At 35.7% G+C, this 25,506-nt stretch overlaps 1 protein-coding gene across 2 annotated transcripts in view; it reads right to left on the bottom strand.

The window, feature by feature from the left end:
• Positions 1 to 25,506, bottom strand: part of LOC145260239 (organic cation transporter protein-like) — a 77,070-nt gene that overhangs the window by 37,174 nt on the left and 14,390 nt on the right. The window contains exon 2 of one of the 2 annotated variants that reach the window (XM_080118067.1): positions 1,345 to 1,709. The exons of the other annotated variant lie outside the window; for it this stretch is intronic. Within the exon in view, the coding sequence (XP_079974193.1) occupies positions 1,345 to 1,709 (365 nt within the window). The remainder of the gene's footprint in view (positions 1 to 1,344; positions 1,710 to 25,506) is intronic. 2 annotated transcript variants of the gene reach the window in all.

Raw genomic sequence — 25,506 nt, 5'->3', positions numbered from 1 at the left:
TTGCTTTGATGTCAATATCCTCAATTTTCTTCTGAAAAAAAAAAAAAAAATGATGAATCGCTTAGTCAAACAGAGTTATTTCCTTTGCGTAGGTGACTTTTTATGCAAAAATGTCAGTCCAAATGGCTGCTAATTAGGGTTAAGTTTGTATTAATAGACCATAACGAATTTCTTGTGTATGGCAATAATAGATGCAAATCAATGTCGATCCTGGAAGACAGCAAAAGTGGACGTCCTGACTATTCGAGGCTCATCCCACGCGTGCTGCGGAAGAGAAGTCACTATTTCAACAAACGGTAATGACTGTGTTAGAATTGAGGCTTTGGTGGTGCGTGGTGAACCACCGGGATTCGATCTGTTGTCAGGCATCGATGTGATAAAAGCACTAGGAGGCATCACTGTTGGATGTACAAATGCAGTTCAGATTGAGGCCAGGAAAGTTTCCACGTGTGCAGCTATCTTCATCAATGAACTGGACTTTACTATTACGTTTGACCATCAGTAGCGAGCATGGATAGTGGCATGGAAATGGCCAGAAAACCACCCACCTGAAGGACTGCGTAATGGAGTGCCAGAATATCGAGTGGCTGCGGAACTTCGACTAGAGTATGATCAACAACTCTGGGCATGGATGGACAAGAGTGGCGTGTGCAACGCTCAAAACTGGAAACCCAACTGATAGGACATAATAATGGTGACATATGCTCAAATTCAATTGTGTTTTAATTGTGTCATAAAAATGGTGACATATGCTCAAATTTAATTGTGTTTTAATTGTGTCATAAAAATGGTGACATATGCTCAAATTTAATTGTGTTTTAATTGTGTCATAAAAATGGTGACATATGCTCAAATTCAATTGTGTTTTAATTGTGTCATAAAAATGGCGATATATGCTCAAATTTAATTGTGTCATAAAAATGGCGACATATGCTCAAATTCAATTGTGTTTTAATTTGCATAGTAGGAATTTGTGCATAAGCCCGTATTTCTTTATTTGGAGGGAAGTTTTTTTTTTTTTGCTCACTGAGTCATTTTGTACATACTTCACATGTTAGTGGGAAAAAGACAAATTTTTTTTCGTATAGTTAACTCACGTGTCAGAGAGAGAAAAGAATGACAGATTTTTTTTTGTGCATGAAACGGTATTCGTAAGTTTAAAAACTTAAATTTCAACACTTCACTAAAATAATTTATTTGTGAAATATTTTCTTGAAATGTTTTAAAAATTAATTTATTGTGGAGAAGAAATCCTTTTGTTTTGTTGTAAAAAAAGGTACTATAACATTATTACAGCACGGTCCATAAACTGCAGAAGTTCTAAGATACATTTGAAATAATTACCTCCGACACAACTGAAGATCTGTATCCTTTACTGAATATTTTTCCATGATTACAGGCGCTGATTGTTTCATTCCCACTCACATTGGCATAGTATGTGCCGTTTAAGGAGACATTATACACCTGGCAAAAATCTCCAGGTGGGTGTAAGGTTGACAAAAATGTTTCTTCTTTAATCCCATCAGGAATCCGAGAACTGTTGTATTCGGGTGGTAAGCAAAAGAAAGGGACGTTTGCCCCAATAAATGCCATGCTCATTGTTTGGAAAGGACAGAACATGATGAAGACAAACAGAATGGCCACCATTCTCTTTTGGTAGTACCCAAACTCTCCACATGATGAAACACACTCTTCAATATTTGTGATTTCTGAAAAGAAAGGAACGTTATTCATGATAAATATTTTTGAAAACTGTTCATCATTTATGGGCAAAACAACTTTGTCATCAAAACCGGAGGAAGATTCTGGGTAAGAGAAACTTAGCACATGGATAATTGGGCATTTCTTTTAGAAACTCGGCACAATAAGCTTCTTGTAATACTCACTTCTCTTATTTGTACTTTAGTCTTCATAGGCCATGAGTGATGTTTCTGACAAAATGGGGGAAATTGCTGTTTTCTGGGTCGGAATCTATTCCATCTAACACTTATTATTGACTAGTTTAGATCTTCTTACATTACATGGCTTCATGCCTTATCTTGAACAATTTTTATAAAAACAAACTGAGCATGCGTGAAAAATTTACTTTTACCATGACTAATATTTGTGCAAATTTTTTAAAAATTCAAATTGAGGAAAGTGCGAAAAAATGTATGGATGAACGATTTGGGAGCAATTTTAGCTAAATATATTAGTTTTTATTGCTTTTCCTGTAATGACATTTTATAAATAAAGCATGTTAAAGATGATAGGATGCAAAACAGCTCATCAGTTTTCTAGGATTGATTAATTACCTCAACAAATTGTCATCACGACTTGTATGCTTGACTAAACTCGTTTGTGATTTGATACCTAAAAGAAATATTCCATGTGGTCATCCCAGCAACAGAAAGTATTTGACGAAATCAAAGAGATCAGAAGAAATATGACACTCCAATATTTTGATCCAAAAAGAATCTATTGTGCTACAAAAAGGGATGTCAGTATTGCAAGTAACACACTGTCAAGTCCAGAAACTCAACACTCAAATATTGAGAGAGACATGTTATTATGTGTGGGGTCACAAAATAACCATCCCTACACATCATAAGCCATAATAATCGATAGCACTAAAAAATCTATCATGAGTATCTCCAAGACTTGTGAGAATGCTATTGAAGGTGGAAGGATATGATTTCATAGTGAAATAACACCTGGAAAAACAGTACCAATTGCAGACTGCCTATAGTGAGTACTATCTAGACCTAGCAAACACATTGAAGGAATTGACCTCAATGTCCACAATATAACTTTAATTTTTCACCAACCAGAATAAAGACCATCATAGTTGAGACATTGCAAGATCCCTTACTAAAAGAACTTCTAAATATGGTAATGTCTGGCTGGCCTATCTAGTTGACTGACCTAGCTACCTCTTACCATTTTGGAACTTTAGAGATGAGATTGGGATTCAAGATGGTATTTTACTTAACAAAATCATTATCAAAATAAATCTTGTACTATCGGCCAGGTTCCAACCCTTGTCGCTATGATTCTTCCCTCAAACTGCTAGACTCTGAAATTTCCTCCCCGTTTCCTACTTCCCTGACTATACTAACATGCAATAGTTTAAATATAATCTGAACAGCTATGTTGCAACTCTTTGAGGGTAACAACAACAAATATCCGGTACCTATGCAGAATATATAGTGTACTATTTTTTAGATAGGATTTTTCAAGTTAAATTCAATTTTTACGATAATCGTTTTTATTACATTGTTAAGTGAAAGCACAGAATAAGTTAAAAACGAAAAGTCCCCATCTCCACATTTTAAGAATGAGTTTCTAAATAGCAACATTATTTCAACACAGTTCGCATTTTTTACAAGTACCAACTGTCCTAAAACGTTAGAATCATTTTAAGTTAAATTTATATGCAAAACAGATTTCTTTTTTCTTAGCAGTCATGTAGTGTAGTTGATAGAACAGAGATCTTAACATAAAAAAATTAAATTTTCTACCAACCTATATACTTTTAAAGTATTGAAACTGATTGCAAGATTAATTATCTCTAAATTTGTTATCACTTTCACTTAGTAAAAAAAAAAAATGGTGGTCGATTTTATTTAGAAATCGTTAATTTCAAGCTTAAAAATAGTATTAAAAAACGACTAACCCTACCACTAATCCTGAATCTGGGGTATGGCAGTTGGATTTAGAATTAGTGATAAGTCGAGTCATTTTTAAAAGTATTTTAAAGGAACAAAGCACCAACACAGGGATCAGCCATATTCCACTTTTGTTAAATCTAAAAGTTCAGTTCCCAGTGTTAAGATGCTGGAAGTGGACTCAAGTTTAGCTAAATATGAAACGGAATTCACTAAGCATGAAATAAAATATGAAACCAGATGTTTTTGCATTTAACTACCCGCACTATTTTTTAAAATAATATTAGTCTTCCTGTTGGCCCTTAAAGGGTAAGATGAAAAAATATTCAAAATAAAAAGTGATTTTGAGATTATATTGTCTTTTCTTATCTTGAGAAAACATTTTTTTAAGTGATGATTGAAAAAAATAAAACTGAGAAAGCCTCCAGAGCACTACTGCAAGCACTAATTAAAATTAAGGAGGCCTTACTAAAACCAAGTTTCTACTCACCTTCTTCAAGAGAAAATATTTTTTAAGTAAGCCTGGAAAAAGAAATCGTTAGAATCCACAGGAGTGCTACTAAAATCAATAAATATGGTTACAAATATGATTATACTTATATATTGTCTCTTCTCTATATAAATAAAATGAACTCATTTTTCCCCGTGTGAGTTTGACTTAAAAATCACGACATTACATTCAAATGTAATGCCCCCACACTTCAGCACAGGATCTGAGGTGTGCTATAGGCCTACTACCCTTACAGTTCCTTGATATTCGTACATTTCTATATTTTTTCCGGTGAGAGTTCACTGCCACAATCGGTTAGAATCAATAGAAGTTGTAAAATCATTTCTCTCTATTCGATTCATACTCTGCCCGCGACCACTTAACACCGCTGCGGTCCATAGGGGAATATATGAGGAACACTGGTTTGAGTTCTTAGTTGCTTAAAAAATATGGATTGGCATTTTTCTGTCGGGTTAAACGCGACTTTACATTCCAGTTATTCTGTGGGTTACTTGTGCCATTTTATGAATTTCTTCTTTTTTTCCTCCCTTTATATTTTTTCTCTTTTGGTGGGGGTGGGGGTGGGGGGTTGCGATTCGAAGGATTAACTAAACGAAACGAACTAACATTAGATTCCAGTTTTTACAAGAAACTTTAACAGTTAGCTGCCAGCGTTCTTCAAATCTTGTACCGATTAGTCGCTTTAATATTTTATTTACTGTCTTTATACTTCTATTATGTTTGCACTGATTTCATACGTGATACTAGAGGGGTGAAGCTGACTTCCTATTTTCGGATTAGATACTTATTCATTATTTATTTCTATACATTGCATTTCTGAGTGTTTCATCAGCACAATTACTACTACGCTATCAATATTGGAATCAGACAACATTCAAATTGGTTAACAGCGACAACAAAGAAAACAATACAAAAAAAAACAAAACAAACCAACGTTAAAAAATAATGAAAACCACGGTCAGTTTTCTGGTTTTATTTATTCATTTTTTTCTTTTTCATTGAAACAAAGAAAAATAAATAAAATCTAATAAACATATTTTCATTATACACAGTAAGTTTTATTTTTTTGAATTTTGTTTTTCCATTTAAAAAAAAAAAAGAATTAAAAATTAGATTTAAATAAACATATTTGCATTTTACACGGTAACTTTTTGGTTTTTTTTTTTCTTTTTTCCTTTTTTTCCTTTGGTATTCTTTAACGTTCGTTTTGCTTTTTATTCCTTTCAATTTTATGCGTCATATATTAGCTAAACCAGGGCGGGGGGGGGGCATCTATAAATATAAAAGCTACAATGTGTGGGTGTGTGTGTGGGTGTTCCTTCATCCTAAACTCGGCCTCCCCCTGCTACTACGACAATGACGTCATGTTTGACCTAGAAAATGTTGACGTTAGTTTCAACCACCTGCAAGTGTTTTTAAAGGGTTAATTTTATCCGTTCTCAATTGTGTGTCTCTTTGGCATAGAGGTAACGTGTCAGGCATTTTTTTTCCGCCTTAGCCTCGATGCTTCGGATTCGAGCCTGTCTTTCTACCTAAACTATTTTCCTCTTTTACACCTTTTTTTTTCCTTTTTGTTGTTTTTACATTTGTTTGCAGTTTTTCTTTGTTTTGGATTTTCCAATTTTTTATAACCTCGTATTTTTTTTATAATATTAAAATAGCCCCCCCCCTCCTACATACACACCTCCAAACACCCAGGCAACGCCGGGTAACCCCCCTAGTATATTTATATTTAAATAATTTTTTTTTTTAACTCAATGGGGTTAAATTACATTTATTTGCAAGGAAAATACATTAAAATGAGTTAAAATAAAAAAAATATTGTTGACCTTGTGTATGCTTTGAATAGCAGCAGTGGTTTTTAATATCGGACTTAAAACAGGGCGGCCATGAAATAGGTAAACAGATGAATTTTTGGTTTCAAAGGCTAAGCAAGCAAACTGATCTGAATGTTATAATTATATAGATATTCAATACATATTTAAAATAAATAAACCATAAAAATAAAAAATGTAAAAAATAAAAGTTTATTATTTTTTTTATCGTTTCATAATAGAAACACTTCAAAACGTGTGTGTGTGTGGGGGGGGCTTTTCATTTTTTTTTTTTTTTTTTTTAAGATTTGCTCTGAAAAGGTCTCACCGTTAAATATTACTTAATCCATTAATTATTATTTCCTGCAATTTTTAAGGCTGTTAACACACACACACAAAACTATGGTGGACCTTTTGGTAAATTTTACCTGGTTTCCACCTTGACATTTTCCTTTAAAATGACGCCTTTTACAGATTTTCGGGTATGCTGAAAACGAATATCGCACTTCAATTTTCTGCAAGTAGTTTTTCGGATATTAAGCAATGTAATTTCTTTTTATTATTATAAATGGTGGCCACTGTTGTATGCACACGTGCACATATATTTTTAGTGCATGCACCAAAAATATGTGCATAACAATGGCCACCACTTATAATAGAAGGAATTGCATTACTTAATATCTGGAAAATTACTTATTTGCAGAAAATTGAAATGCGATATTCTTTTTCAGCATACCCGAGAACCTATACAAGGAAAATGTTTGTTAACAGTTAATTGTTGTGTAAGGAATGATGCAGAACAGCCAAAAGTAAAAAAAAAGAGTGAAAAAAAAAAAGAAAAAAGAGTGAAAAAAAAAGAAAAAAGAGTGAAAAAAAAAGAAAAAAGTGGAAAAAAAAGAAAAAAAGAGTGAAAAAGAAAAAAAGAGTGAAAAAAGAGTGAAAAAAGAGTGAAAAAGAAAAAGAAAAAAGAGTGAAAAAAAGAAAAAAAAGAGTGAAAAAAAAGAAAAAAAGAGTGAAAAAGAAAAGAGTGAAAAAGAAAAAAAGAGTGAAAAAAAGAGTGAAAAAGAAAAAGAAAAAAAAAGAGTGAAAAAAGAAAAAAAAGAGTGAAAAGAAAGGAAAAAAGAGTGAAAAAAAAAAAGAAAAAAAAAAGTGAAAAAGAAAAAAAAAAAGAAAGAAAAAAAAAACTTACCAAAAGCAATAAAAGTTACTATTCTACCTACCTGGATGTTTCCTTTTTGTGAGTTTTCAAGTATTTAAAAGCATTTTTATCGCAATTTAATATTTCATTTAAATCTGAACATTTTCACACACACACAAAAGCCAATAGGCAGGAAAGTAACTTTTATTACCATCGGTTGACCTTCGGCTTACCCCGACTTTTTATTGGCATCGCCGTTGTATACTTCTCGATTATCAGCTTTTTTCCCCCAAGTTTTTTTAGGGTGTTCGCATGTGATTGCATAAAATCACTTTCTTCATAGGGGGAGGATAACAGAGTGTTAATCTACGATAATACTGTTACTCATACAGAATACAAGCTGTGCTGAATCAATGCCATTATTATTAAGAAACCCATTCTTAACATGGGGGTGCTTTTTAACTATTCTGTATTTTCACCTAACAATTTAACTAACAAAAGATACCGTAAAACTTGGATTTAACTTGAAAATCATTAGGTACCTCCAACGCGCGCCACAGTTTTAACCCCCCCATATGTAACACGATGTAATTTAATTTAATATTATCATCCTAACATTTTTACCATTTAATAGAAAAAGCTTCAAATAAACTGCTAATATTTTACAGCATACAAAAATAATGAAAATGCGAGACAAAAATCGTGTTTACATTATCGACGCTTTAAAACAACCTTCCTATGTAGTGACGTTTTTTAAGCCATTCACACACCCATGTTTAAAAAATCTAGTAAAAGTCAAATAATCATATTTTCCTGAAGCATTTATTAAATAAACTTACATATTAAAAAGTAGATTTAGTTAAATATATTAGTGGAAATATTTTTTTAGGTGTTCTATCCCCCCCCCCCATATTTCATGGTCCAAAAACTAAGCAAAATAAATGTGGGTTGATAAAAGTTTCAACATTTTTTAAAGCTGAAAAGATCAAATAATTTAAAAAATAGTAATTTTTATATATATATAAAATCCTGTTATTTATTTCACTTACCTCAAAGTTGTAAATAAAATTGGACATAAATTCAATATTATGTTACAAAAAAAAAATTTAAAAAAAAACAATACTTTCTGGATAATTTTTTTTCTCGGTAATATAATTATTCGAATTACAACAAAAAAAAAAAAACAATTCTAAAATAATAATTATTTTTAAAAAGCTTTAAATGATATTAAATTCAAATATTACATGACATGAAGTTTAAATGGATTTTTTTAATAACAAGCTTCCAATAATAAAAAATATATTCATATAAAAGAATGTAAGACTATTGAGATAATAAAAATTGTAAATCCAAAATCGACCTTAAAAAATTTGTTTTGATTTTATTATTTAAATTGATAGAGGGTGGTCCTACTGGTCCTTATGTTTGGCGCTTTTTTTCAAAAATGTACGGAGGCTTGTAAAGAACATTATTTTTAAATACATGTGTCAACAGAATACATTAAAATTAATTTTATTTCATTAACTCTAGTCTGTGTAGTTCGTTGATAAAAATGTATTTGTTTTACAAAAGGCAAGTTTTATATTATTTTTATCCATAGCAAAAAAAAAAAACCCAACCTTATTCCATTAATAATTTTAAAGCGAATACTTATCCATAGAAATTAACACAAACACACGAAATGATGACGTCACTATTAAAATATGTACTACTGACATTTTACACATCGCCGTGGAGGTACCTCAAAATCATATCTAAAATAAAATAGCACGGTCCGCATAAAGGTGATGCCCAAAAATTCAGAATGCAAAGTTAAGGCGCCGAAAGTGGCTTGTTTATCTTAATCTGGAATGGAAGTTAGTAAACATGAAATAAAATACGAAATCATACGGAAATAATTTATTAAAAAAAATATTAACACTTCTTGTGTTATTATGAAACAATAAAAAATAATAAACTTTCATTTTTTACATTTCTATAAATAGTTTTTTTTTGTTTTAACACTTATCGTTTTAGCGTTATCATGAAAAAAACTCATTAGAATTTTTATTATTTACAAAAATGGTCTTTTTGAAATAATCTATTTATGTCTTTCACAAGTTTTATCACAGAATTTTTTGTCATAAATAATGCCTGAAAGTTTTTTTAACACGTGTGTTATCAAAAAAACATAATTTAAACATTTGTATAAAAAAGTTTCTTAAAATAAATGGAATTTTGTCATAAATAATGTATTACTTTTTTAATAGAAAATATTTTCATATGAACATATTTTCAATATTAAAAAAAATATTTATAGAAATGTAAAAAATAAAAGTTTATAATTCTTATTGTTTCATGATAAAACAAGAATTGGTTCCACATGATTTCATTTTTCCATTCATACTTCGTGCTTTTCATTCCATATTTAGGTAAACCAAATCCACTTTTGGCGTCTTAACATTGCGTTCTGAATTTTTTAACATAATCCGCATGAGTACCATAATACCAAAAACAAGGTCCTGAACAGAAGCTTGTGCTCTATCCCAACCATTATCAATGGATCTGAAGTAATCTCATCAGCATCGGACAAAGTTAAACTCCTTGCCAAGAACTTTTCAGCTAATTCTACCTATGTGACCAGGGCTGCTACCCCCCCCCTCACCACCACCACCATCATTTCCTCCTTTTACAATTACAGTGTTGAAAAAGTTTCAACTAGCTCCCATACTTACAAAGCTGTTTAAGCATTGTTTTAAAGAAAATTACTTCCCAACATCCTGGAAAATTTCATCAGTATGTCTGTATTTAAAAAATTCAGGTGATCGGTCATCTCCCTCTCAGTACAGATCAATAAGTCTCCTGTGCATCATGAGTAAGTTGCTGGAATCTGTGTTAAATAAAGAAGTAGTCAACTACCTCAGCAAAAATAACCTTCTTGGTGACATGCAATATGGTTTCCGTTCGGCTTGATCTACAGCAGATTTGCTTACAGTTATATCTCATAGGATTAGCAAATCTATCAACAAAGGCTTTCTTTCTTTGACAGGGTATGGCATAAAGGTCTACTCCATAAGATCTTCAGCTACGGTATAGCTGGAAATATCTTTTCAATTATTAAATCATTTCTTTCTGAGAAGTTCATAAGAGTAGTAGTTGATGGAGTACTGTTGCCACATCTGGGCAGTAGCTTTTTTTTTTTTTTTTTTTACATGGGGGTCACCACTTATCAAGGCCAGTGTACAGTAATCAATGAGATAGTATTGTAGTAATCATTAGTATTGGAGATTTGATAGAGTGTCTTATTTAAGGGGGCGGTTTGTCAGGAGTTTGTTTATGTTGGACTTGAAGACATCCAAGTTGTAGTCAGGTGGGAAACAGGCAAGCGGCGGAGAGTTCCACTGGCGTGCAGTTCTAAGAAAGAAGCTTTGCTCATGGAATCTACGTTTGGATTTAGGCACAGATAAAGAGTGGGGAAAATTATTGACAATAGTTTCAGCCAGACGGGTGTTTCTCGTGAAAGATTGGTGAGGGGAGACGAGAGATTGGAGCTCAGACGACAGGCTCGCAACGTCTCTTCTGTGGGAGAGAGGTTGCAGGGAAGAGAAAAGGGCATCACCCACTAAACAACAAAGTCTATTTTGTACTCTGTCAAGGTAGGATAGACTATTTTTAGCAGCTCCTGCACAGATATGGCAGCAGTACTCCATCCTCGGACGTACTTGGCTTTTATACAGATAGAGAATTGCATCAGTAGTGAGATCTTCTGGAGCGGTAGAAGGATCCCACCATTTTCCCAGCGTCCTTGGCAACAGACCTGATGTACATGTTCCATTTCAGATCAGGAGTAAACGTCAAACCCAGAAGCTTGTCAAAACATGGAGCCTCCCCAAGACGAGAGACATCCATTTCAATTGATGCCAGATGGGGATCAGAGCGTTGATAATCAAAAGATAGAAGCTTGGTTTAGATGCATTAAAAGTAACCAGCCACGTCTTCCCCCACTGTTCTACGCGCTCAAGATTAGAGGAGAGAGAATCAAAGAGAACTTTGTCATTTACAGCCTTTGATGTATTGCCATAGATGGTTGTGTTATCAGCATAGATGTCAACGAATGATTTAAGTATGTGTTTTGGGAGATCATTGATGTAGATCAGGAAGAGAATTGGGCCAGGATGTACCTCTGAGGGACTCCAGCATTAATACTGTGGGCTTCTGATTTCTGCCCATCAATCACTACTCTTATGAACCTATCGGAGAGAAATGATTTAATGATTGAGAAAACATTTCCAGTGATACCGTAGCGGGAAATCTTGTGAAGTAGGCCCTTATGCCATACCTTATCAAAGGCCTTCGATATGTCAAGACCAATTGCCCTGGAAAGGAAGCCTCTGTCAAGAGATTCACTAATCCTATGAGATATAACTGTTAGCACATCTGCTGTAGATCTTGCAGAGCGGAAACCATATTGCATGTAACTAAGAAGGTTGTTTCTGTTGAGGTGGTTGACTACTTCTTTATTTAATATGGGTTCCAGCAACTTACTCATGACACACAGGAGACTTATTGGTCTGTACTGAGAGGGGGATGACTTTTCACCCGAATTCTTAAATACAGGGCATACTAATGAGGTTTTCCATGGTGTTGGAAAGCACTTTTCCTTAAGGCAACGCTTAAATAGTTTTGTAAGTATAGGGGCAAGTTCTGGTTAGAGCTTTTTCACCACTATAACTGGAATGCCGTCAGGGCCAGTTGCTTTACTGGAATCAAGGTTCTTGATTAGCTTGGCGACCTCATGCACAGATATTTGTATGTTGCATAGTGTGTTGTCTGTTATAGGGGGAAATACGGGGAGTTGATGGCCTTTGTCGAATAGAGTAGAATTAACTGCAAAGTTTTTGGCAAATAGTCTGGCCTTGTCTGATGCTGACGAGATGACCTCAGGTCCATTGATGATGGTTGGGATAGAACGCACGCTTCTGTTCAGGATCCTGTTTGCTATTTGTCAAAACTGGTGGGAACCAAGCCGCTGCTCAGCTACTTTGGATTTAACGGACTGAGGATATAGCTCTCTTGCATTTTTTATTACTCTTTTACAGTGGTTGCTGGCATTCCTGAAAGCAGCTTTAGTCTCAGTACTAGGGTTGGATCAAATACAATTGTATTTGTATTTCAATTGTATTTAAATACAATTTTAATGTAATTGTATTTGTATTTTTAGATTTAGGAATAAATGTATTTGTATTTGTATTTTTAGACTTAGGAGTAAAAGTATTTGTATTTGTATTTCTGGTAACCTAAACGAAAGTATTTGCATTTCAATTGTTAAAAGTCAGTATTTGATCCAACCCTGTTCACATACATGTTGCGTACGTGTACCAGTCTACCAGCCCTGTCCACTTCCAGTCACACACGCTGCTGCTAGTTGAGTGACGATAAGTCTGTGAGTCAAGTAGCTTCAATTCAGGGTTGCCAGCTTGGCTTTTTTAAGGCCAAATTTCGCGAATTTGGCTTTTTTTGAAGCAGTTTGGCTTTCAAAATTTTTTTTTTTTTTTTTTTCAAATTTATGCTTCAAATTTGGCCTTTTTCGGATAATTTTATATAAATATTTATTAAATATGGATTATTAAAGAAAAAGTTATAATAAAGTAATTTAAACAGTTGTTTGGATGTCTAAACTTGTAGATTTAAAAAAAAAAACTTTTGACCTCCCACTCCCATTCATGGATTTACACCCTCTCGCACTAAGCGAATCTCACACCTAAATGTTTAATCCGGTTTCACAGTTACTTACTAAATGTCTATATGGACCCTTTCAAAGAGTTCACAGTTGAGTATGAAACCATTTTGGGGACATTTTTTAGTGCTGGCGCCTTGTCCCTGCCAATTAGGTCACTGAGTATATTTCCTCTGAAATAATTAATTCTTGTATTTTTCGTTTGAAATTCTTTAAAAGTAGTGTTTTGAAATTAATTGAATTAATTTATTTTCAATTTATAGAAATTTGAAAACTTATAACTATAGCTATTTAAAGTTGTATTTAAAATGAATATTTTTAAGTATTCATATACTTTTTCCTGAGTAGTCCCAAAAGTTTAATTAAAAGTCAATAATTATAGATTTTCTAACTATCTTGGATTAATAGACACATTTGCCTTAATAATGACGCATAGATTGTTCTTGGAAACAAAGTCTAGTTTTAGAGTTATGACTAAAATTAAATTTATCAATATTTTAGAGATATTTTAAGTTGATACCTCCAATCCCCTGAGTAAATTTGGTCTTCTGACGACTGAACCCTAAAATATCAACATTAAAACTCATTGGTATATAACACTTTGATGATGATAATAATAATAATAAGCTACTACTCCTCCTACTACTACTACTATTACTACTACTTATAATAACAATAACTAAGTAAAATTAAATTGATTCTCACTTCTCATTTTTATTCTTTGCAGATGAATAACAAAAACATTGATACTCCAGATGGCCATTCATTTGGGGACCTACAATTACCTCAACTATCAGCTACACTGGCAAAGTTTTATTCTGTCAATGGCAAGTATACTGACATGAATCTCATAGCTGACTGTTTGCAGTGCAAGAAGTCGTATTCGGCATCAACTAAGGCAACATCTAACTAGTTATCCACTTAAGAAGAGTTCACAAAGATCTGTATGCTGATTATGAGACAATGAAAGCTGCAGAGGAAAAGAATAAGCGTGAGAGCTGTGCATCACATTCATCACAGCACAAAATGACTTCGTTCTTCAAAACCAAGCCTCTACAAGAGAACAAATTTAGCACTAAGCACATCAAACAACGATCTATGGTAAAGAAACTCTTAAACTCCATTGCATGTGACCAACTGCCTTTGAGTATTGTGGAAAGTAACACTTTTAGAGCTCTTCTACATGAAGCAGAACCACGCTTCGTGTTCCCAAGCAGAACCACACTTAGAAGCAGTTTACTCCTGCAGAGAGCAAATGACATTAAGTCGCAATTGATAAACGAATTTGAAAACCTCAGTCTTATTTACCTGACACTAGACCTCTGGACAAATCGGAAAATGGTATCTTTTCTTGGTGTCACCGTACACTTCATCAACTCATCATGGGAGCTGAAGTCGCGGGTCATTGCTTGTGATAAGTTTGAGGGGCGACACACAGCTGTAAATATTGCTACAGCATATGAGGATGTAGTAACTAAATTTGGAATTCGTGGCAAAGTGAGGAAAGTGGTTGCAGACAATGCTTCGTCTATGGTGAGAGCATTTGATATATGTCTACCAGGATTATATGGAAATGAAGTGAAAAATGAAAGTATCAAGGAAAATGGAGACATAGATAACATTGATATTTTGGAAGAAGAACTTGCTATTTTGGAAGAAGAACTTGATCTGAATGAAGTCCTTGCCCTTCTTCCACCGGATCGGTCCAGTTGCTTTGCACACACACAACAAATCTGCATACGAGATGCCTTCAATGATCCCAGTGTCAGATGCAGCGCAATTGCAACTGTGATACACAAGTGCTGTAGTATTGTAGCTGCAATACGGCGATCTACTGTGGCAGCACCGTTCTTGGAAAATATTGGGATTTCACTGCAGGCTGCTAATGCTACTAGATGGAACTCTCAACTGACTATGCTTAAGTCAGTTCTCAAAGATGTCAATGGCGTCAACTCAGCTATTTGTCTCCTAGGATCGTGCAAGAACATACGAGAATTGAACGTAGTGGAAATAGCAATGCTAAAAGAAGTGGTGCAAATTTTGGACCCATTCCAAGAGGCAATGTCGCAAGTGGAAGGAGAAAACATGGTGACACTTTCTTGCGTTGCACCAGTTGTATTTGGCCTTGAACACAGCCTCAAACTATTCATGGAAAGTAAACCAACCTACTGCTTAAACTTGGCTAATGCACTACAGTCTTCTATCAAAAAGAGATTGCATCCGTTTCTTGATAGGACTGATGTCATTGCTGCAGCTGTCATGGACCCCAGGTTTAAGCTGTCATGGCTGTCATGTGAAAAAATGAAAAATAAAAATATTTCGAAGATTGTGGACCTAATTATTTCGCAGTCAACTCAGTTGTCTTTGAAGAACACAGTTCAAGAGAGGAAGTTTTTCATGACCGTGAACACAAATCAAGACGAGGCTGACATGAATGCAAAACGCCCTCGTCTTTTTGCCTACATGCCACGAGCTGGGAAGCTAAATGTAAGTCCATCAATAAGCGACACTACAGCGGTAAAGGCAGAACTCGATTCCTACTTAGAAGAATGTGTTCTGGCTTTTGACGTCAACCCACTGAGGTACTGGCGGGAAAACAAGAGCTTCAAGATTTTGAAGCCTTTCGCCAGAAATATTCTAGGGTGCTGTGCAACATCGGCACCATCTGAAAGAGTTTTCAGCAAGGCTGGTAATTTTTATACCCCAGAGCGAGCCAAACTTGGCCCGGAAACTTTCAGAGCTCTAATGATGATAAAATGCAATGAGGACATGATATAGAGTGTAATGTAGATGTCAAATTTGGAAGGAAATATTTCTTCTTTTTTCTTCTTTTCTTCGCATATTTTCAGATTGTTTAAATCAGTTATTGTATTTTTATTTGTATTTTGAGATTGAGGAATAAAAGTATTTGTATTTGTATTTGTATTTTTAGCGTTAGTATTTGTATTTGTATTTGTATTTTTAGAGTTAGGAATAAAAGTATTTGTATTTGTATTTCTGGTAACCTTAACGAAAGTATTTGTATTTGTATTTCAATTGTTAAAAGTCAGTATTTGATCCAACCCTGCTCAGTACATCTATTACGTTGGTAGCTATGGAAAAAGTGATTTCTGGCAACAGCACATTCTGGGGAGAACCATGGCTGGCTGTTAGGTTTTTGTTGGAATTTTTTAGATGGTATAAATCTGTCCATGCCTACAATTAACCATTCGAGGGCATGTCCTTTTTAAACATGGAATGTAGAGGTAGATCAGATATGAATGTACGGAAGCTATCCCAGTCAGCCATAGAGTATCGATATACAGTACGGTGGAGAGGTACGTCTGAAGACTTATTACATTTCATTTTTATCTTAACTGCTACAACAGAGTGGTCGGAGGATCCCAGAGGAGATAGAACAGAACATGAACATAGCTCAGGGGAAGTTGTGAGCAAAAGGTTTAGAAGGCTTGCAGACTGACTGGTAGTATCGGGCACACGGGTGGGTTCATGAACAATCTTAGTGAGGTCATAGGCAATGACAAAATCATGACAGAACCTCCCCTCATCATCGGTTTTATTTGAGTGGGTCAGCCATTCCACATTATGGATATTGAAGTCACCACAAGTGTGAATGTTAGCCGAAAGATGAGCAGACAGGATGTGGTCAATTTTCTCAGATATGCTTTTAAAGATAGTAACCCCACTGTTGTGGGGGCGATAGAGGGCAAATATAAATGCAGTGGTGTAAGCTAGTGCAACCCGGAAGCACATATAAGGTAAATTAGGGTGTTTCTGGAGATATCCCTACCACATGGAAAGCCATCTTTAATGTAGGCACATATTCCATGCCCATGGCGATCTTGGGGGTCAGATTTAGATGTTAAGTTTAATTATGAATTCGTCTAGGGAAGTGGTTGGTCCTATGCCAGTTTCACTTAGAAAGAATATGTCCGGTTTTGTGTCCTGTAATTGTGTTTCAACCTCTGGAAGGTTGGAACGTAGACCCTTGATGTTGGAGAAGGAGACCTGGTAGTAGGGGTCTACGTTGAAGAAGTACCAAAATAGACTTCATAACCGAGTAGAGGATGCCCTGCTGTTTCTACAACCTCTTTCCCACAGAGGAGATGTTGCGAGCATGCCTCTGCTTTATCATCATTTTCATGGCAAGTGCTCGTCTGAGCTCCAATCTATGCCCTTCCCCCTTTGACAAACTCTCATGGAAAACACTCATCTTTCTAAAACCACTATCAATAATTTCCTCATTTGTTATTCATACCTAAACCTAAACGTGGATTCCATGAATAAAGCTTCTTTCTTACAACTGCATGCCTGAGCTCTAATCCTTGGTCCCCCCCCCATGCTAAACTTTCACAAAAAGAAACACTTGTCTAGTTGAAACTACTATCAATAATTTCATCCACTCTTTCTCTGTGCCTAAACCTAAACGTAGATTCCATGAACAAAGCTTCTTTCTTAGAACTGCACGCCTGTGGAACTCTTTTTGAATAGTACTTTCACGTGAAATTCAAGATCAGATCAGATTAAAATCAGATCACATGGAATTACTAGACAAATCTCTCTCTCTCTATATATATATATCATCTCCCAAGATTTCCCTGCCTTCCTTCAGCTGCTTCAGATCTTCATGTTCACAGTTGGCGTCATGTGCTATTTGCTGGACGTACGTGGATCTAGGTCGTCCTTTGCTTGCGTGTCCGTGTCGTTGAGTCCATAGCAATACATTACTCACCAATTCATGCTTGCTCCTCAGACAGTGACCGGCAAATCATAGGTGTCTCTCCCTGATGGTATTAGATATGGCAGGTAGGCTGCCATAAAGTTGCTGCTTTGTAGGATGATTTTGCCAAGATATATTTAATACTGTTTGTAGCATACGGGTGTATGTGCCATATAGTTTTCTTTCCAATCTCTTGGTGAGTGTCCAGACTGTAGCACCGTAAACAAGGACAGATTCTATCACTGCCCTGAAGAACTGCCTTTTCAGCTTGTCAGTTAGCCTTGAAGTTCATACTGAACACTGCCCATCCAATGCGGCCCATGCTTTTGAGATGCAAATTTGGATATCTCTCTTCACATTAATGCAGATATGACAAAGTTTATGACTTTCAGTGTGGAAGGAGAGATCAGGGATCTGGTTGGAACAACACTGAAAGAAGTTGAGTTTACGTATCTGGGCATCAACATAGTTTCCACAGAAAGAGATATCGAAATTTGCATCTCAAAAGCATGGGCCGCATTGGATGGGCTGCGTTCAGCATGGACTTCAAGGCGAACTGACTGGACGAATACTTAACATAATTAAATCCTTTTTAAGTAAGAGAAGAATCCAGATTGTCCTTGATGAACATACGTCAAAACAACAGGATATAAATGCGGGTGTGCCTCAGGGGTAGATCCTTGGACTTTTATTATTCCTGATATTCATAAATGGCCTCTCTGATAAAATTATTTCTGAGATGGGTATATTTATGGATGACACTACGCTCTATGGCAGGCACGAGGGGAAAACAAATGAACATATATCTAAGGCAATGATAGAAATCCTAGAGGAAGACCTTCAGCCTGTAGTGGAATGGGGACAAAAATGGATGATCACATTCAATGCTGTCAAGACTAAGCTTCTTTCCTTTAACAATTATAAAAAAAACTTTCTCAACCTGTGGCTAATGATACATTACCTAAAAGTACTTTGTTCAAACTCCTTGGCTTAACATTCAGAGGGAACATGAGCTAGAACAGATACATCAAGAGCATTGTCACAGCTGCTGCAAGGAAGGTGGGCTCTATATACCGTGCTAGAAAGTTGCTTATGTCTGAATGTATCCTTTACCTCTATAAGGCCATCATTCGCCCATGTATGGAGTAATGTTGTCACATTTGGACTGGTGCATCTGCTACTAGTCTCTCACTCCTGGATAGGGTTCAAAGCAGAGTCACCAACCTAATAGGTCTCGAACTGTCAGCTAGGCTTTAGCCTCTCTCCCACCAACGAAATGTTGCATCCCATTACAAGTATTTTAATGGCATATACTCTGACGAACTACAAGCCCTTGTATCCCCTCAATGTAAACACCCCGACAAACTCAAAAAGCAGCAAATTCCCACCCCTGCACAGTAGAGATCTCCAGATGCCAGAAAGCCTTCTACTCTAACAATTTCTTCCCCCTAACTGCTAGATTTTGGAACTTCCTCCCGGGTTCCTGCTTTCAACTGTATTGACATGCAAAAGTTCAAGAGACATGTGAACAGACATTTTGCTGCTACATTCCCTACATAGTATCTCTGCAATTATGTCCCAGATAGTAACCCCTACATTAAAGTGGCACCGAGCCTTGTTTGGGGTGAAAAGGCAATTTAAAAAAAAGAAAGAAAAGTTTTACAATATATTCTTTGTTTTTGTTTTTTTTTTAATTAAATTTTTAGATGAAAGTACAGACCAGTTAAAGGTATTTATGCATAACACTGATCGTGCTATGGTTTTTTTTAGATAGAGGTTTCAAATTAAATTTATTTTTTGCAGTATCTTTTGTGGACACTTCTGCAGTATTCAGCCGGCTGCCATTTTTTTGGGTGTGTTTCACTAGACTGACACCAGGTGGCGCTTTTCGGAAAAATTTTTCATTTAACTTATTAATTTGTTGACCATTCGGAAAAAAATGTTTTGTGAAAAATTCCATATACAATCGCCATCTTGCTTGTTTAGGCTGGCCACACAGTTCTAGTAGTCGGTCCGTAATTGGTTAATTTTGAACGAGTCAAGTAAATTGCTTTGCGCCCTTTTTTATATCTTGCTTTATTTTTCAGTCTAACAGAAACTCGGCATTGGGATAGACTCAACACAGCGGCTCTCTCTCTCGAGGGAGCCAAGATAATTCCTTCATGAACATCAAACGGTTAGTGAAAAAAGGGCACATCTCTACAAGGAGAGACAACTTATATTACTGTATTTATCCTAATTGAGGATGACATTCAAGAACTGATCTGCATGTTTATTTACCAAATATTGGATTTTATCTCATTTCATCTTGAGTCCCGTGGGGTTCACATTATGCCTAATTATAGGCGCCATCATTCCCGCCGAGTTTACCATGAACATTCATGGATCCTTCCAAAGGAACAACAAACTAACATTCCGACAATAGGAATTCCAACTAAAGGCCACAGTTTTGCAAAACCAAAGAACTTTCATTGCTGTTACTTGTGAATAAATTTTGAGTTTAAAGGCATGGCTTTTGTTTGTGGAATTCATTTGCTTCTGCAGGGAGGAAATTGAGTTGTGTGAGAAAGAAATTTCTCACATTCTCATTTTTTTTAAAAACGTCTAATTTAAATATATTCTCTTTTTTTTTGCAAACGTAATGATTAGTTTTATATAATTTGTGCAAATTCTTGATTTAAGACGAACAGATTTTTTTTCCATAATTTAAGCAGATTATTGTTGATAAGTTTTAACATAATTCTTAGAAACCGTAGTTCGTTAACTCAAAAAAATAGAAGGAATAGATAAAAGGTTTTTTTCTGTTTCGTTAAATCAGAAAAGTAATTAATTTCGTTTATGTAACTTTGGTTGCTAAAAAATTAATAAGACATTGATAAGTTTCGATAGACAATATGTTTGCACTCTTAAAAAAGTAAGTAAGAAAAAAAAATTGGAATTCTTCTTACATTTAAATTTGCATTAGATAATAATTTAATTCGACCTTGAAATTGGGGTTGTACGTTACTAGTGTTGAGACACTTGTAGTCTGTCTAAACTGTACGAACGAACTAACTAAACCAAGATGGCCGACTCCTATTTATATCACCACAAGCAAGGGAGGTAACCATGTAACTGAAGCAAGGGAGGTAACCAATGTCTACATTAACATTGCTGCTGTCCTCAAGTGAATAATTTATTTCTGATTTAACAAGTCCCTTAGAAGCTCAGACGAAGCTCCTGCCTTGGTCAAACAATCAGAGACCTGATCACAACCCTTGATCCATTCTATCTGTATCTCCCCTCTACTCTTCATTTCCTTCAGCCTTGCTACATCTATTCTCAATCGTCGATCGCTTACCAGATTGTTGGAATTCAATGTCTCCACAAGTGATGCATTATCTGTCTTGCAGAGAACGTCTAGCAATTTAGATAACTGAAATACCTCTTGTATCATAACCGCAGTCAAAACACCAGCATCAGCTCCCTCATTCAGAGAAAGAGTCTCTGAGGCCAATGGGCTTTTTGTCACTCTGTCCAATTTCTTTGACGCCCAACACATGGGGGCCATTTTGTCAGTACTTCCTCCAATAAAGACAACAAAACCACCCTGTGAAGATCCATCTTCCAGACTGGCATAAGAGGCATCAGTATAACACAAAATGTGTAAATCTGAGGGCTTTCCCAATTTTGGAAATGTTATAGAACCCTTCTTGGATTTCAATTTTGATAAGGCTTTATTCGCCTCAAATAAGGCTTTTACTTTGGGATGCTTTCCAGTGTTGCTCATTTTACACACATCAAAAGCTATATCAGGGCGTGTTTGAGTTGAAACCCACATCATCTGACCTGCAAGTCTCTTCAACTCATGCTTTTCTTCTTCATTCAGTTCATCATTTTTCCTCAGTATCCTCCCTTTGCTTATTTCTATTGGAGATATGGAAGATACATATAGATCTTGTTCTACAGTGATCCCATTTTCCTGTTGATTAACATTCAGTCCAACATATTTGAATGTTCCACTTTCATGAGATCCCACCTTAAATTTTTCTTTCAATGTTGCAATCACATCCCTTTCAAACTCTGTGTTTCCACAGAAAACAAAATCATCCACGTGCATAGCAAGAATTCCAGTCAAATTTCCTTTAATATCATGCCACAAAAACAATGCATTATCATAAGCACTTGCTACTCCTTTTAATTCAATCAAAGCCTGAGTAACTCTCTTGTACCATGCCCGTGGAGCATCATTCAATCCATAGATGCATCTTTTTAATTTCCACACTTGAGATTTAGGACAAACATCAGATGGTGGCCTCAGGTACACATCTCTCTCTAAAATACCACCTTGCAAAAAGGCTGAGGTAAAATCTATGGTCTGCAGCATCCAATTCTTTATTGATGCGGTTAGCATGACCATTCGCATAGCTTCACGGCTACATGTTGGGGAGTCCGTTTTCAGATTACTATTTTCTTCATAGCCTCGTGCTACAAGGCGAGCTTTCATTGTTTTCTGATTATCCTTGAATTTTTCAGTAATCACCCATCTTGTGGATATTGTTTTTTGACCTGTGTATGGCACACATTCAAATACTTCATAGGTGTTCATGTTTTTTATTTCTTTATGCTTGGCATCCATTACAGCTTTCGACTGCTCTTGTTCAGCGGTGAGCAGGACTACATTTTCCTGTTCAGTATATTGGGGCACTTCTCTCCAATGATCAATATGATTCCAGTTGATACAAACTTGATCCTCGTTTTCATCCTCAGGTTCTATATTGATCCAATGACTATATTTGCCAGTTGATTTAGGCTGTACTGACATAACCTTTCCTTTCTTCCACTCCTCACTTCCATTTATTTTATAAGTTATAGTCTTATTTCGGCCAGGTTTTTCAGTCTTATCTCTTAAACTGGTAGAACTATCAACAACTTCTTCTCTGTCTATATCTTCACTTTCTACCACTTGATTCTGCAACTCCTCCTCCTCAACTGAAAGGTATTCATTCTTCCCTTCTGTAGTGTTTCCCAGCATTTCAGCTTTTTTTGTTCTTTTTTCGTTGTTTTTATTCACTTTCATCAATTGGCACGGATGCATCCTATAAAATGCTCCGCCATGTCTGATTAAGACAAACTGGCCTTCTCTGCCTAACACTTTTGCTGGACCACGCCATCCTTTAAAACCCTGCCTCCGATAATAGATTTGGTCTCCGGTAGCATAATCTTCATCAGCATAAGTTCTGACATTAGACCTGAGAGCTCTCCTAATTCTCTCACTGGACTCAGCTTCCAAAAAGTTTCTCCTTGCACTATGGAGAGCATTTAAATTTTTTCTCACCATGTCACTTGTAGTAGAGGACTCCATAGCAGGTAACTGGTCTGTCAGAATTGAGGGTGTATTTACATTGAAACCGAATACAAGTTCATTTGGACTGTGTCCAGAGTAATTGAGGAGGGCATTTTTTGCACAAATAGCCCATGCCAAGGCAATTTCAGGTTCACACTTCTCATCGTCAATTGTTTTTTTCATTGCCTCAGCAACTATCAAATTATGACGTTCTACAGTACCGTTGCTGAATGGACTTTCTGCGGCAGTAGTACAGGTCTCTATGTTGAGTTTTTCATTCATCTGTCTATAGTGTTCGTTGTTGAATTCACCCCCATTATCACTCAGAAAACGAACAGGAGATCCGAAATAGGTAATCCACATCATAAAGATGTTTTTGATGATCTCCTCCTTCTTCTTTGTTTTGATCAATGTTGCCGCTGAATACCTGGTAGCGGCATCAATGAGATGTAGTATCCACACCTCATTGTGGATGAACTCTTTCAAATCCATGCAAACTGTGTGATTAAATCTATTGCCAAGAGGCAATCCCACAACCGGTCGCAGTGGAGCTTTTTTTAAATCTAAGGCAAATTTGACAGTTTTCACAAACCTCCTCAATCGCCTTTATAAATTCCTTGTCATTGAATTTGCCACTTTTTTTAACCAAGGAAACAAGTTTTTCCTTCGAGGCATGAGCAAACTGTCGATGAAGTTTTTCTGCTTTTTTTTTTTTCTGTGAAAGAACACTGACCAAAATTCTGAACATGTAATACAATGTTCTTAGTACCACTATGATCCAACAACTTATTTGTTAAGGGGAGACAATAGTGCCCTGAAGTTGTGGTCTTTAGTTCAATACATTTATCAAAAATCCAGCACATATCTTTCCGGAAATCTAGCACTATTCCTGCTGTCTTCATTGATTTGTGACTTAATAGAAGAGGCAAGTCGTTTTTCACAATATCTGCTTCGATATAAACTCTTATACCTCTGAGTGTAACCGGAAATTTAGCAACTTTAATTGCTGTGACAGCCACTCCATCACCAAAACAAAAACTCCGGTCTGAGTTCGTATACTTCACTAGTTGCAGGTCACTTTCATTTAAAGTATCTAAATAAACATCAAGCCACACTTCGCCAGCCAGTGTGCGAGTACAAGCAGAATCCAAGACTGCCATTCCAAATGTTTCCTTTACAAGATTTGAGATTTTTTCATTTGTACTGTTCAAATAAATATTTTCTTGAATGAACAATGTAATGTGTATTTGTTCTGTCGCTTCCGTAAACCTGGGCGTATTTCTAGGACACTCTCTAATTAGATGGTTCGGAGACTGACATTTGTAACACAACAACACGTTTCCACTTCGGTCACATGGATTAGATTGTCCTCGACGAAAACGCCTTTTGTTGTTACCCGGTTTAGAATAATTATAGTTGACGATTTCGGGCTCTGATTTCACTGCCGGTACATTTTCATCACGATAAATGTCACCAAATACTTTCTTTATCGATTCCTTCATGTTTTGATACGTCAAAACAGAACACGTTGTCCGCGCTAATTTTTCGTTCTCTTCCGATATGTTAACCGCGTTCAAAACAAGAAAAGCTTGCACTCCTTCCGGTAGAATAATGTAGAATTTTTTTAATCTTTGGTACAAAAACTCATAACGAACAAGAAAGTCATTTATACTGGTACCTGACGGTCTTTTATAAGTGTAAAATTCCTTAAAAGTCATGTAAGCGCGCGTGTGTTCATCCTTTAAATATATGTCATCCAGTTTCTTCATTAAGATCTTCAAGCCATCTCGTCCGCCGATGTCACTTGTTGGCAATTCACGGACACATTCTCTAATATTCGGTGGTAGCGTCAAAAACACTGCTGGCCCTTTTTTTTCCTCAGAAAGATCCGTGAACAACGACCACATTTCAACGTCTTGTTTCCAGTTCTCGTAAACATCCTCCCCCTCCAACAATGGAGGTTGTTTGTTCGAAGTTGCCATATCCGATATCCGATCTGTCTAGTGCTACAGACAAGCTGTACAAAAAAAAAAATTTTTTTTTTTTTTTTTTTTTTTTTCGTTTTGTCGCACACAGAGGGATATCTCTGCTACCATTTGTTGAGACACTTGTAGTCTGTCTAAACTGTACGAACGAACTAACTAAACCAAGATGGCCGACTCCTATTTATATCACCACAAGCAAGGGAGGTAACCATGTAACTGAAGCAAGGGAGGTAACCAATGTCTACATTAACAACTAGCGTATTATAATTGCATTTTTCGAATTAATATCTGGATCTTTGTACGTGACTAAATTGAAAAAAAAACAAAAAAAAACTTTGGTTCAAATTCTATAGACGCAAAAAAAAAAAAAACAACAACAACAAAAAAAAAAAAACAGGACTTAAGGAACCAGTAATGATCTTTTTTCTGTAGTTTAAATGTAAAAGTCATAAATAAATATGGCCCTAAAGGAACTTACGACTAAATGTGAGGCCAAAAGGCTGTGCATAAATCGTGCTGTGAAGAACATTTCTGAACAAATTCGAATTTTGCACTGATAGTTTGAACAAGGCTGACAGGTTGCTAGTGTTGAAATCAAAACTGGATGGAGATGCATTTGATATAATCTCCAGTCTAGATGTAGCATCAG

This window comes from Euprymna scolopes, chromosome 3, assembly GCF_053919585.1.
Source record: "Euprymna scolopes isolate OS-2025 chromosome 3, ASM5391958v1, whole genome shotgun sequence".
In the NCBI taxonomy this organism is placed as follows: domain Eukaryota; kingdom Metazoa; phylum Mollusca; class Cephalopoda; order Sepiida; family Sepiolidae; genus Euprymna; species Euprymna scolopes.
This window is presented reverse-complemented; position numbering and strand designations above follow the sequence as displayed.